General features: G+C 45.2%; 1 protein-coding gene across 2 annotated transcripts in view; it reads left to right on the forward strand.

The window, feature by feature from the left end:
• bcor (BCL6 corepressor) overlaps nt 1-15,655 on the forward strand; it is an 86,031-nt gene that overhangs the window by 63,840 nt on the left and 6,536 nt on the right. For both annotated transcript variants that reach the window (XM_061970671.2, XM_061970672.2), the window contains 2 exons: nt 11,824-11,990; nt 13,570-13,715. In XM_061970671.2, coding sequence (XP_061826655.1) covers nt 11,824-11,990; nt 13,570-13,715 — 313 coding nt within the window. The remainder of the gene's footprint in view (nt 1-11,823; nt 11,991-13,569; nt 13,716-15,655) is intronic.

The following is a 15,655-nucleotide window of genomic DNA, read 5'->3' on the forward strand; positions in this document are numbered from 1 at the left end:
AATCAATCAATCAAAACACATAGAATCATCATACTGCTGTGATTATATGCATCAAGTGTTCATTCAAGGCTAAGGCAAAATATCCACATATATATCGTGTATCGCAATATGGCCTTAAAATATGTCAATATTAAAAAAAGGCCATATCGCCCAGCCCTAGTTCAATGATGCCATTTCTGTTTGTCATGTATAATTTTGTCTATTTTGTGTTTATCCTTGAATAAACAGGTCAGTTTCTTGTTACCAACCATTGTGTATTATTCAAACTCCCCTAATTCAGCTGGCTAGTTGTTATCAAGAGTACTAAAACCCTTTTCAACATGATTCTGACAACTAAGTAGGCTAAATAACTTTAAACTTTAATACATGCTCGGATAGGCCAGTATCGGTCAGTATCGGTATCGGATCGGAAATGCAAAAACAATATCGGTATCGGATCGGAAGTGCAAAAACCTGGATCGGGACATCCCTAATTACTAGTATTCTTTTTTTATTTGTCGTTATTTATACTTTCTGAATAAATGATGTGATAATGTTCATTTTCAATCCATCAAGATACAAAAATGATATCAAAATCAAATGACAGGATGTTATTTATGTAGTTTGCTCATTTTCCTCGACTGGTGCTCTGACATCATGTGCTTTATTATTTTGTTGTAGCATCATCTACAAAGATACAAAAAATTGCTATTGCGACATCCAGTGGACACATTTAGAACAGCACTTTCTTTCATTCAAATATTTGGGTACATTTTTATTCTTAGCAAAGTCATCCCGCGGGCCGGATAAAACCTGTTTGTGGGCCGTACGTTTGACACGCCTGACCTAGTGCATTTATCATCGGGGGGGAAGTGTGGTGATTTGGAGTGTTTGCGTTGAGGAGATAAATAGACAGAGTTGTTGACAGGGAACTTTGACACACAAATGTAAGAAGCATCCTGAGCCCTAAGCACCTTTTACACGCCTAGAAAAAGCCCTCACTTTGTTCAGTCATCACAAAATGGGACAAAGTTGACCCAGCAATTTTGCACCTTCTGAAATAGAATCAAAGCCAGGATGGCATTTGTGTGTGAAGTTGTGCTGACATCATTGGACGCTAGCTCCTTTTACAATGTTGCACCTTTTTCCAGGTCAGTGCGAAAATCACCAACGCAGATGTAGCGGGGTCAAAGTTCGGATTCAGCGGCTTCATAGTTGATATCAGAGGCGTATTCTGCTCACCAGGGTGGGTGAAGTTTTAACACCTACTGCTCACTTCACCCGCGCTGTCGTGTTGGTAGAAATTGTTGCGAGTCCCTTTCACACTGCTGCTCTTTTCCCACTTTGCTAATCAGCGCCAAAAGCACAGACTGGATTTAGCAGCTTCAGGTGTGGTACGGCAAGGGTAAGAAGCGGTCTTAACGCAGCATTGTTCTGCTTTGTGAGGGACTATTTCAAACTGCTAAGTGAATACCAGCATCAGGATGTGAGGTGGCTCAGATGGTAGAGGGCTTGACCAGAAACTTAATAATAATAATTAGAGATGTCCGATAATGGCTTTTTTGCCGATATCCGATATCGTCCAACTCTTAATTACCGATTCCGATATCAAGCGATACGGATATATACAGTGGTGGAATGAACACATTATTATGCCTCATTTTGTTTGCTGGATGCATTAAACAATGTAACAAGGTTTTCCTAAATAAATCAACTCAAGTTATGGAAAAAAAGGCCATATTTATTTTTGAAGTCACAAAGTGCATTATTTTTTTTAACATGCCTCAAAACAGCAGCTTGAAATTTGGGACATGCTCTCCCTCAGAGAGCATGAGGAGGTTCAGGGGGGTGTATATTGTAGCGTCCCGGAAGAGTTAGTGCTGCAAGGGGTTCTGGGTATTTGTTCTGTTGTGTTTATGTTGTGTTACGGTGCGGATGTTCTCCCGAAATGTGTTTGTCATTCTTGTTTGGTGTGGGTTCACAGTGTGGCGCATATTTGTAACAGTGTTAAACTTGTTTATACGGCCACCCTCAGTGTGACCTGTATGGCTGTTGACCAAGTATGCCTTGCATTCACTTGTGTGTGTGAAAAGCCGTAGATATTATGTGACTGGGCCGGCACGCAAAGGCAGTGCCTTTAAGGTTTATTGGCGCTCTGTACTTCTCCCTACGTCCGTGTACACAGCGGCCTTTTAAAAAGTCATACATTTTACTTTTTGAAAGCAATACCGATCATTTCCGATATTACATTTTAAAGCATTTATCGGCCGCCCGATATTATCGTACATCTCTAATAATAATAGATTAGATTTTATATCGTGCTTTTCTATGATTAGTTACTCAAAGCGCTCACAGAGAAGTGAGAAGGCATCATTCATTCACACCTGGTGGTGGTAAGCTACATTTGTAGCCACAGCTGCCCTGGGGTAGACTGACGGAAGCGAGGCTGCCAGTTTGCGCTTACGGCCCCTCCGACCACCGCCTATCATTCATTCATTCACCTACAGCCCCTCCGACCACCACCTATCACTCATTCATTCACCTACAGCCCCTCCGACCACCACCTATCATTCATTCATTCACCTACAGCCCCTCCGACCACCACCTATCATTCATTCATTCACCTACAGCCAATCCGACCACCACCTATCATTCATTCATTCACCTACAGCCAATCCGACCACCACCTATCATTCATTCATTCACCTACAGCCCCTCCGACCACCACCTATCATTCATTCATTCACCTACAGCCCCTCCGACCACCACCTATCATTCATTCATTCACCTACAGCCCCTCCGACCACCACCTATCATTCATTCATTCACCTACAGCCAATCCGACCACCACCTATCATTCATTCATTCACCTACAGCCAATCCGACCACCACCTATCATTCATTCATTCACCTACAGCCAATCCGACCACCACCTATCATTCATTCATTCACCTACAGCCCCTCCGACCACCACCTATCATTCATTCATTCACCTACAGCCAATCCGACCACCACCTATCATTCATTCATTCACCTACAGCCAATCCGACCACCACCTATCATTCATTCATTCACCTACAGCCCCTCCGACCACCACCTATCATTCATTCATTCACCTACAGCCCCTCCGACCACCACCTATCATTCATTCACCAGTGTGAGTGGCACCGGGGGCGAGGGTGAAGTGTCCTGCCCAAGGACACAACGGCAGCGATTTGGGTGTCAAGAGGCGGGGAGCGAACCTGCAACCCTCAGGTTTCTGGCACGGCCGCTCTACCCACTACGCCATACTTGAGAGTTCCTGGTATGAATCCAACTGCTTTTGTGTCCTTGGGCAAGGCACTTCAGCCACCTTGCTCCCAGTGCCACTCACACAGGCAGCCATGTTTCTGTCAGTCTACCACAGGGCAGCTGTGGCTAGAAAAAAGGGCTATATGAATCTAGTACATTATTTTTGCTGTATTTTATGGACTCTAGAGCACACCGCTATCTATATAAGCCACACACATTAAAAAAAACAAAAAGTTCCCACCACACCAGACTGAGCCGCAGTTATAATCGTTGTGAAATGAAGATTTTATAGATGTTTATTTATATATCTTAATTGTTTCCAAACGGTGTCAGTAACAAGGCAGTAAAACGTATGATCAGACAAAACAGAAGTCATGGTCATGGACCCACGAGCTGCGCAAGCTAGCTCTCCAATCAGCTAAACAGACTCAATAACTCTACGCTGACGTTTTGCTGAATTTACTGAGGAATTTTGTGAAATTGAAACAATACAAAATGAATGCCATTGTAAGTTAATAATACCAACATGGACACTCGTAAATGTGATAGCATATTGGCTCATGCTAACGACGCTAGCGTCATCACACTAAGATAGCACATACAAATATGCGGACCTAGTTTCTCCTCAACCTCCTACCTCAAGGACCTAGTTTCCCCTCAACCTCCTACCTCAAGGATCTAGTTTCCCCTCAACCTCCTACCTCAAGGATCTAGTTTCCCCTCAACCTCCTACCTCAAGGACCTAGTTTCTCCTCAACCTCCTACCTCAAGGACCTAGTTTCCCCTCAACCTCCTACCTCAAGGACCTAGTTTCCCCTCAACCTCCTACCTCAAGGATCTAGTTTCCCCTCAACCTCCTACCTCAAGGACCTAGTTTCCACTCAACCTCCTACCTCAAGGACCTAGTTTCCACTCAACCTCCTACCTCAAGGATCTAGTTTCCCCTCAACCTCCTACCTCAAGGACCTAGTTTCCCCTCAACCTCCTACCTCAAGGACCTAGTTTCCCCTCAACCTCCTACCTCAAGGACCTAGTTTCCCCTCAACCTCCTACCTCAAGGATCTAGTTTCCCCTCAACCTCCTACCTCAAGGACCTAGTTTCCACTCAACCTCCTACCTCAAGGACCTAGTTTCCACTCAACCTCCTACCTCAAGGACCTAGTTTCTCCTCAACCTCCTACCTCAAGGACCTAGTTTCCCCTCAACCTCCTACCTCAAGGACCTAGTTTCCCCTCAACCTCCTACCTCAGGGACCTAGTTTCCCCTCAACCTCCTACCTCAAGGACCTAGTTTCCCCTCAACCTCCTACCTCAAGGATCTAGTTTCCCCTCAACCTCCTACCTCAAGGACCTAGTTTCCACTCAACCTCCTACCTCAAGGACCTAGTTTCCACTCAACCTCCTACCTCAAGGACCTAGTTTCTCCTCAACCTCCTACCTCAAGGACCTAGTTTCCCCTCAACCTCCTACCTCAAGGACCTAGTTTCCCCTCAACCTCCTACCTCAAGGACCTAGTTTCCCCTCAACCTCCTACCTCAAGGACCTAGTTTCCCCTCAACCTCCTACCTCGAGGACCTAGTTTCCCCTCAACCTCCTACCTCGAGGACCTAGTTTCCCCTCAACCTCCTACCTCGAGGACCTAGTTTCCCCTCAACCTCCTACCTCGAGGACCTAGTTTCCCCTCAACCTCCTACCTGGAGGACCTACAGTAGTTTCCCCTCAACCTCCTACCTCAAGGATCTAGTTTCCCCTCAACCTCCTACCTCAAGGACCTAGTTTCCACTCAACCTCCTACCTCAAGGACCTAGTTTCCACTCAACCTCCTACCTCAAGGACCTAGTTTCTCCTCAACCTCCTACCTCAAGGACCTAGTTTCCCCTCAACCTCCTACCTCAAGGACCTAGTTTCCCCTCAACCTCCTACCTCAAGGACCTAGTTTCCCCTCAACCTCCTACCTCAAGGACCTAGTTTCCCCTCAACCTCCTACCTCGAGGACCTAGTTTCCCCTCAACCTCCTACCTCGAGGACCTAGTTTCCCCTCAACCTCCTACCTCGAGGACCTAGTTTCCCCTCAACCTCCTACCTCGAGGACCTAGTTTCCCCTCAACCTCCTACCTGGAGGACCTACAGTAGTTTCCCCTCAACCTCCTACCTCAAGGACCTAGTTTCCCCTCAACCTCCTACCTGGAGGACCTACAGTAGTTTCCCCTCAACCTCCTACCTCAAGGACCTAGTTTCCCCTCAACCTCCTACCTCAAGGACCTAGTTTCCCCTCAACCTCCTACCTGGAGGACCTACAGTAGTTTCCCCTCAACCTCCTACCTCAAGGACCTAGTTTCCTCTCAACCTTCGCTCCTCAAACACTAACCTGCTCAAAGCCATCAGGACAAAGTTACAATCTATGGGCTTTCTGCTCGATCGCTCTTGAACTCTGGAACGTTCTCCCCGACCATCTTAGAGCACCACAGTCGGTCGACCATTTTAAGAAGGGACTAAAAAGCCACCTTTTTAGCTCAGCTTTGACCTCATTTCTCTGCCTTCTTGTTTTTAAATTCACTACTTGCTTATCTGTTTTTTTATCCAGTGCTTTCATGTTTTTATTTCTATTTCTATCTATCTTTCTGTTTGTGTGTCATGATTTCATTTCTATTTTAATTTATTATATATTCCTACTTTCTATTTGTATTTGTATACTTTGTAGCACTTTGAGATTTTAACAAATGCAATTCATTATTATTATTATTATTGTTTCCTTGGCGGACTTGAACGCTGCGGCTGCTGTGCAGAGAGGGAAGGTTTAACAAATGACAGTCCCTTCAATTAATGAGCTTTGCACCAGCCTCCTCGTTAGGACTGTTAGCCGCGAGCTCACGCGCTAAGCGGGCCGTACGACCATCACATTAACAGATGCAAACAAGATCTTGTTGTTCCCCTATTCACTTTTTTATAGTCAAGGGCTTCTCAAAAAAGAGGTTATTTGTTAGGGATCTATACTACACACACACACACACCAAAAGTAATTATCCTTTCAGGTCTTTTTGTTTATTAGCGTTAAAAAAACACACACTTGTCCGAGCGTGTCCCCTGGACCGGTGCGCTGCGTTAACCACTCGCGCGGCGCCTGAGCGCGCCGGCTTGTATGCGTGGCGTGTAAGCGGAGGCCGCGCCGCAAGGGGTTAAATGTCTGAGTGATGCATTGATTGCAGGCGAGCGCGGGGAAGCATTCTAGAGAGGGAGATTAGAGGACGGAGGGGGGAGGAGGAGGACTGTGTGTGTGTGTGTGTGTGTGTGTGTGTGTGTGTGTGTGTGTGTGTGTGCGTGTGTGTGTGTGTGTGTGTGCGCGCAGCGTCTCATTATACTGTGGAGATGTGTGTGTGTGTGCATATCTGGCGGGAAGCCGGGGCTCTCGTGCTAAGCTCCTCGCTCTCTCCCAGCGATATTAAACACGGCTCCTGAGGTTTAGCGCTACACCTCCTCCACAGCCACACACACACACACACACACACACACACACCTTCGTCAGCGGCACATAAACACACACATTCTTGTATTTGTTACCTTCTTGAGACCTGAGAAAAAAGCCTCCCTCTTTAGGACCAGCCTTTCTAGATGTATAAAGAAGTGTATTTACAACAATGATAATATATACATACTATGCAAATATAAAAAAGCTTGTTGTGAAAAATGAGTTGGAATTTCACAAGAAGATGGTCACAATTTCACAAGTAAAACTTAGAATTTTGGCATTTTTATGATAAGTCGTAATTTTACTCATCCAAGTCAAAATTTTACAAGAGAAACTGAACATTTGTGCAACATTATGATAAAAGTTGGAATTTTACTCAATAACAGTCGCAATTTTACAAGAAAAGCTTAACATTTTGGCAATTTTTTGAAAAGAGTCGTAATTTTACTTGACAAGTCACAATTTTATGAGAAAACTTTAACATTTTTGGCAATATTATTATGATATGAATTTTTACTCAATAAATTTCAGTTTTACAAGAACAAAAAAAAATTGGCAATGTGTCAGAATTTTATGACAAAAGTCACCATTTTGCATTAAAAAGTAATAATTTTACATAAAAAAGTAATCATTTTATGAGAAAGTATTGCGATATTACAGACACAGAAAGAATATGAGAAACTGTTCCCAATTTAATAAGAAAAACTGATTTTAGTTTTAAAAAAAAAACGTTTTTCGAATTTTTTTTGTAATTGGTTTTTAATCTTCCTTATTTATTTCAAGTTATTACAGTATGAGGCAGCACGGTGGAACAGGGGTTAGTGCTTCTGCCTCACAATACCAAGGTCCTGAGTTCAATCCCGGGCTCGGGATCTTTCTGTGTGGAGTTTGCATGTTCTCCCCGTGACTGAGTGGGTTCTACTCCGGCTTCTTCCCACCTCCAAAGACATGCACCTGGGGATAGGCCCCTCCCACCTCCAAGACATGCACCTGGGGATAGGCCCCTCCCACCTCCAAGACATGCACCTGGGGATAGGCCCCTCCCACCTCCAAAGACATGCACCTGGGGATAGGTTGATTGGCAACACTAAATTGGCCCTCGTGTGTGAATGTTGTCTGTCTATCTGTGTTGGCCCTGCGATGAGGTGGTGACTTGTCCAGGGTGTACCCCGGCTCCAGTGACCCCGAAAGGGACAAGCAGTAGAAAATGAATGGATGGATGGATATTACAGTATATCTCTTTATACATATTTATATATTTTTTTAAATCAATTTTGGCCAAAGGGGGCAAATTTCAATTTTTTACACACACTTGTTATTTCATATGTTGACAGTCAATTTTTTTGGGACCACCCTCATTTTGATAGATGTCACCAGCAGGGGTGCAAATGAGACATTCTCTATTAGATGCAATGTTATTGATTTATGTCATCACTTGTTCACACCTCCTCATATGGAAGGTACTTTTCCTTCTTCATGTCTCAAGAAGGATATAAATACAAGAACACACACACACACACACACAAAATGGAATCCCCCAGAGGGGAGGCTTCGGCACAGTGCTCGTGAATCTCCTTCCAGCAGGCAAACGGGAGTTCTGGCGGCGAGCGAAAACCAGTTGGCACATACCCCCCCCCCCCCCCCCCCTCCTTCTTATTCACACACTTCTTCTTCTTGCACGCACTTGTTCACTTCTTTCCCTCCCTTCCTTTCCATTCCTTCTTGCTTGGCCCAGATCGTCCTCTAAATCACTCTTATCGCCACACACACACACACACACACACACACACACACACACACACACACACACACACACACACACGCTTTAGGCCGCCACCCACGACAAGCGCCCACCCTTTCATCTCTTGTTATTGTCAGCTGCGGCCCAGCGGACGGCCCCGGCAGATCTCATCCGCAGACTCATTAATCTGTCATCTGTCGGGGTGTTGCCTTCACCGCCTCCTTCCGCTCGCTCTTCCTCCACCCCCCCCCCCAGCGGCTCATCCCGCCAGTCTGCTGCCCCCACCCACCCCTCCTCCTCCTCCTCCTCCCCCCGCCGTCCTTTTTTTGCCGAGAGAGCGAGATAAACACTTGGAGCAGCTGGAGGGCGAGAATTAGCATAGAAATGGAAGTTTGGAGTCATTCCCCAGGTTGAGAGGAGGGAGGTCTCAGCGGTGGGCTGTTAGGAGGACGTTTTACGTGCACGCACACTTTTAAAAGATTGGGGCACCCCATAGTGACATTTAGTCTTGTCCCGATACCAATATTTTGGTACCGGTACCAAAATTATTTCGATACTTTTCTAAATAAAGGGGACCACAAAAAATGTCATTATTGGCTTTATTTTAACAAAAAATGTTAGTGTACATGAAACATATGTTTATTATTGTCATTTAGTCCTCAAATAAAATAGACAACTTGTCTTTTAGTAGTAAGTAAACAAACAAAGACTCCTAATTAGTCTATGCAGTAACATATTGTGTCATTTATACACCTATTATTTTCTACACATTATGAGGGACAAGCGGTAGAAAATGAATTATTAATCTACTTGTTCATTTACTGCTTACTTTCTCTTTTAACATGTTCTATCTACACTTCTGTTCAAATGTAATAATCACTTATTCTTCTCTTCTTTGATACTTGACATTAGTTTTGGACGATACCACAAATTTGGGTATGGATGTGATACCAAGTAGTTACAGGATCATACATTGGTCATATTCAAAGTCCTCATGTGTCCAGGGACATATTTACTGACTTTATAAACATAATATACATTAAAAAAAAAAAAGAAAGATGTTGTGATGCCAAAAAAGAGCAATGTAATCATAGTAGTATCGACCAGATACGCTCCTGTACTTGGTATCATTACAGTGGATGTCAGGTGTAGATCCACCCATGGCATTTGTTTACATTTTGACGCCAGTGAGCTACGGTGTGTAGTGAAGCATGTTTAGCTATTCCTTGTCCTCCAGTGATAATGCTACTTGTAAGAAACTTACTTTATTTGTCACCATGGAGACGAGGATTAGTGATTTAGAAGTAGCTAAAACACTGCAGACTGTGGATGGACTTTAGCTGCTAGCTAGCTAGCCATGTCTTAAAGCAGCTCTTCCTGAGGGTGTTTCAGTGTTTATCGTTAGTTTTAAAGCCAACATGCGTACATTCTCCCTTTTCTGTCTACACAATGTGTCTGCTTGTAAGTACTCTGTGTGTGTGTGTGTGTGTGCTGCTGAACATGCTCTTCTGTTCATAAAAAAACAGCACAACGTGACCGGAGGTGCATTTGGGGTGGCGAAGCGGTACTTTTCAGAGGCGGTATAGAAGCAAATATGATGAATTAGTATGGCGGTACTCTACTAATACCGGTATAGCGTACAACCCCAGTCACATTAGTGGTGCCCCCAGTTGGTTGTGGTCAACATGTTTTGGAAGACATGCTAGCCTACGTGATACAGTAAAGCTATCCTCAAATGAATGTACCTTTTCCTCAATGCTTCTCAAACAATCTTGCTCCAATTTCATAGACCTGTGCTCGTCAGTCCGATAGAGGTGCGTACCAAATTTTGCGCTTATTGCCCAACTCTCTAAAGGTACAGTGAGTACAATTAGGTGCGTGGGACATTTCAAGTCAATCGCACATAGTTGTATAAAAAATGATAGCAAATACATATTTGATAAAAATTCACCTATTTGTGTTCAGGGGTAGAAAAAAGTATTAAAAAAAAAAAAGAAATAGATATTGAACGGTTGAATGGTTGACATTTGTGGCGCGGTCAAAATGTTTTGGAAGAAAAGCTAGCACATGTAATACAAGACAAACATCCTCAAGTGGTCAATGTGCATTTGACTTGTTGACAGACACGTTCTTTAACCGATCTTGCTCCAATTTTCTCGGCATGTTCTTGTCAGTCCCTGAAAGGTGTGTACCAAATACTGTGGTTATCTGGCTAAACTCCGTAAAGTTACACCGGGTGTGTTGAAAGAGTATATGTTGAGCTGTGTGTGAAATTTCAAGTCCATCTGGGGCTACATACTAGCGCCACCATATGGTGTATTTGTATAAAAAACATATGTCTCATGTTTGAACAACTATTTGTGTCAAACGCTTCCATAGTTCAAACAAAAAAAGGTATTAAAAAAAGAAAGAATTCTGTGAAAATAAATAGGACATGCTTGGCATTTGGGTTGTCGTCAAAATGCTTTTGAGGACATGCTAGCATGCATCATACAAATATCCTTCAAGTTTTCTATTCATTCCTCAAATGGTCAATGACCTATAAAAAAAATGGCGGCCATATTTTTCAAGCAATCTGATGTATATGAAATAAATGACTTCTGGACAATTCCATGCTGTGCTACTGAAAAGACATTTAGCTTGATAGTGGCCATGTTTCAAATGTTACACACATACAGTATCAGTGTGGGAGTTGCCTGAACCCACTAAAGACATTTGAAGTCAATCAGATGAAAGTGCCACCATGTGATGTTTGTCAGGCAGCCTTAAAGCGCTTTCCTAATTTTGTCACACCAATATGTGTTAATATGTGTGTGCACAATCCCATCTTATCAGTGCATCCGCACACGTTTCCTCACTTTAGTAGCAGCAGACACCGCGGCGGTCCAATAAAAGCCAGCCCCGTCTATTTTCCTGCTGGATGCCGGCCGTCGCCGCCCGGAGACTCCGAGAAAACATTTCCAGCTCTTGAGTGCGTCTATCAAATCTCTTTGTTCCGCTTCCATTACGCCGCGCTCGCTGCCCGGGCCCGCCGTGACTGTCTGCCACAGCGGCATACACACACACACACACGCACACACACACACACACACACAAATCTGGCAGGCGACGCGCCGGTTGAGTCATAACTGCTTCTCCTGGACGCGTCCGCCGCCAGCTGCAGCATTATGAGGAGCGCTTGTGTGCGACTTTTTATGTTAGTCCGGCGCAGGAACACGCTCATTTCCCCTCCCCTCCCCTCCTCTTCCTCCCATAATTTGCCTGCCACAGGGAACTTTGCATGCAAGAAGCCGTCTGTCTTTGTACGACTTTGCGCTGAACCCGAGCGCTTGTGTTGGCTCCTGCAGGAGGTGGTGCTCTACTGCCTGGAGAACAGAGTGTGCGAGGTGAATCACCGCGACTACGCCGGCTACTGCGCCCTCCACGAGGCCTGCGCCCGCGGCTGGCTCAGCATCGTCCAACACCTGCTGGACTACGGCGCCGACATCAACTGCAGCGCGCAGGACGGCACCAGGTACGTCCATCTTGTCTCATCACAGGTTGAAACAGGATGCTGGAGACATGCCTGAAGATGCAACAATCCAGGGATGCATTCACTTTCACTTTCACTTTCACACAAAAATTGTCTGCCTTACTTTCATTTCTTTTTGTGATGATCAAACTGTAATTTTGCAACTTCGCCACTAGGGGAAGCAACTCCATTTATGTTGTGCACTCCTACTGCCTGAAAGCAGCTGAGATAGGCTCCAGCACCCCCCGCGACCCAGAAAGGGACAAGCGGTAGAAAATGGATACATTTCTTAACAATTGGCACTGAATCAAACAAAATGGTAGTACATTTCTGTCTAATAAATGTGCCTCTATATTTGTGTTTGTTGGAGATACAGTGGTACCTCAACTTCTATATCTATATCTATATCTATATTTGTGTTAGTTGGAGATACAGTGGTACCTCAACTTCTATATCTATATCTATATCTATATTTGTGTTAGTTGGAGATACAGTGGTACCTCAACTATGACGAAGCTACTAACTGAAAACATTGAAATGAACATTGCCCCCTGAAATGAATTGAAATCAGTTAAGCACAATTTGAAGATGTAAGGTGCCTTTTAGAGAGGACTCACAACTGTTAAACAAGGCAATAGAATGTCCTAACAACTACAGTACTTTTACAAAGTCATGTAATAAATGTACATATTTGAACTTAGAGAGTAGACTTATTTCCTTGCGGCAGCTTCTCCATATTTTCATGGATAAATGTCTGCCATTTAGATATTATTCAAACATCCTTTGCCGGCGTTAGTCTCATTCTGGACTAGCAGTGATACGCTCAAAGTCCACAACATTTCTGTCTTTAATTGAATAAATATCCACTTTTTCTTTTCAGCACTCACTTCCTTCCTTTCCATGCTTGGAAAAAGAAAGTTATGTCCATTTCTCGATGTAAGCTAATGCTAGCGAGTAAGTCAGATCTTACAGTCCAGTGGGATACATTGTCGTCGTCATTTGTGTTGTACCAGGGGTTCTTAAACTTTTGGATCTTGGGGCTCTCAAATATTAACACTGATTTAGTAATCTTATTCTTAATTGTAATCGTATTCAATAATTATACCTAAACTACTTACAGTTTACAACCTTGTCAGGTGATATGAAACCATGTTCAGATCACAAATATTATTTATTGGCTTAGGTCAGCCTGATTAGAAAAATAGGAAGTAACCAAATATACTGCATAAGAAGGGATTTATTTACATACAGTTAGTGTATGTTGTGCTATAATATTTCAACCAAATAATAATAAATATGTTTCTTAACTAAACTGTTAATAAAATAAAATTGCAAATGAAAATACAGCTTAAGTCTTAATGTTTGCGCGGAAGAAACTTCTCTATGACTTAAGTTCCAGTTTGTTTGACATTGTAGTCGTATAAAAGTGTGTTACAACTGAGTACCGCTGCGACTCATACGGACCACAGCTGAGAAACAGATATTTTGCGGCCCAACAATGGCCCTATGGTTAAGAAACTGTACAATAGCAAACATATTTGATTTGTAGTCATTAGAAATAATTGCGTCTCCATGTTTGTAGGCCCATTCACGACGCGGTGGAGAACGACCACCTGGACGTGGTTCGCATCCTGCTGTCCTATGGGGCCGACCCCACCCTAGCCACGTACTCTGGCCGAGGCCTCCTCAAGATGACCCACAGCGAGCTCATGGAGCGTTTTCTTATCGGTAAGATGTTCTTTATTGCTACTTTAACACAACTGGAAGTTTACGACGGTACGGTTTAGGATGGAAGTCCTGGAACAGGCTTGTTTTTCCACTGCTGGATGGCCAAGCATAAATATCACCTTGTCATGCACACCAATCACTCTCCACCCTTTGGGTAGACCCACCCCAATGGTTGGTGCTCTGACAGAATGCTGCCTAATAGCGACAAATCAATCACTGCTCTGACATTTTTAACCAGACGAAAATTGCGGACTGGACTGAGCTGCGTGGCGGCAATAGGACTATGCCACCCAGTGAGGACTGGACTGAGCTGCGTGGCAGCAATAGGACTATGCCACCCAGTGAGGACTGAGCTACGTGGCGGCAATAGGACTATGCCACCCAGTGAGGACTGGACTGAGCTGCGTGGCGACAATAGGACTATGCCACCCAGTGAGGACTGGACTGAGCTGCGTGGCGACAATAGGACTATGCCACCCAGTGAGGACTGAGCTACGTGGCGGCAATAGGACTATGCCACCCAGTGAGGACTGGACTGAGCTGCGTGGCGACAATAGGACTATGCCACCCAGTGAGGAGTGAGCTGCGTGGCGACAATAGGACTATGCCACCCAGTGAGGACTGGACTGGACTGAGCTGCGTGGCGGCAATAGGACTATGCCACCCAGTGAGGACTGGACTGAGCTGCGTGGCGGCAATAGGACTATGCCACCCAGTGAGGACTGGACTGGACTGAGCTGCGTGGCGACAATAGGACTATGCCACCCAGTGAGGACTGGACTGGACTGAGCTGCGTGGCGACAATAGGACTATGCCACCCAGTGAGGACTGGACTGAGCTGCGTGGCGGCAATAGGACTATGCCACCCAGTGAGGACTGGACTGAGCTGCGTGGCGACAATAGGACTATGCCACCCACTGAGGACTGGACTGAGCTGCGTGGCGGCAATTGGACTATGCCACCCAGTGAGGAGTGAGCTGCGTGGCGACAATAGGACTATGCCACCCACTGAGGACTGGACTGAGCTGCGTGGCGACAATAGGACTATGCCACCCAGTGAGGACTGGACTGAGCTGCGTGGCGACAATAGGACTATGCCACCCAGTGAGGACTGGACTGAGCTGTGTGGCGACAATAGGACTATGCCACCCAGTGAGGACTGGACTGAGCTGTGTGGCGACAATAGGACTATGCCACCCAGTGAGGACTGGACTGAGCTGCGTGGCGACAATAGGACTATGCCACCCAGTGAGGACTGGACTGAGCTGCGTGGCGACAATAGGACTATGCCACCCAGTGAGGACTGGACTGAGCTGCGTGGCGACAATAGGACTATGCCACCCAGTGAGGGCGACCACCTCACATTTGCAACACAGCCGGGAAGTTTGTGGCTGCCGGCGACAAGCAACCTTGGATAACAAAAAAGTAGCAGCAGGTTGAAAAGGAAGTAGAAGCTGGTGGTTGGTGGGCACTTGAGCAGCTGACGAGAGTTGAAACGTTTAAAGCAGCCCTCAGTCCCCAGACTGTTCGCTTGTTCTTTCAGCGCCCCGACCTCTGCACAACCTGTTGCTCCGATTCTCTCTTTGCAAATCCTCCGCCACCAGTTACCCCCCCCCCCCCACCCCCACCCCCACCCCCCGCTGCTCATGTCAGCCGCTGTCATCCCCCCCCCCCCCCCTCGACCACCTGTTAGACAGGGAGTTTGAGCCCGCAGGAGTGCGTGCTGTTGCCTCTGAGCTCCTTTAGCTGGTTACTTAGCAACGCCGAGCGTGTTTGCTCAGCCTACGTGAGGAAACGGGCTCAATATCGTGCCTGTTGGGGCTTGGGTGTGCCTTTTTTTTTTTCTTGACTTGGTCTTGGTAACTTGAGGTTTTGGATCTAATCCAAGTGAAAATATAAAAGATCATTTTCAATTCATTTTGTTCCTCACACGACTGCGT

The sequence above is a fragment of the Nerophis lumbriciformis genome, linkage group LG13 (genome assembly GCF_033978685.3).
Source record: "Nerophis lumbriciformis linkage group LG13, RoL_Nlum_v2.1, whole genome shotgun sequence".
Taxonomy (NCBI): domain Eukaryota; kingdom Metazoa; phylum Chordata; class Actinopteri; order Syngnathiformes; family Syngnathidae; genus Nerophis; species Nerophis lumbriciformis.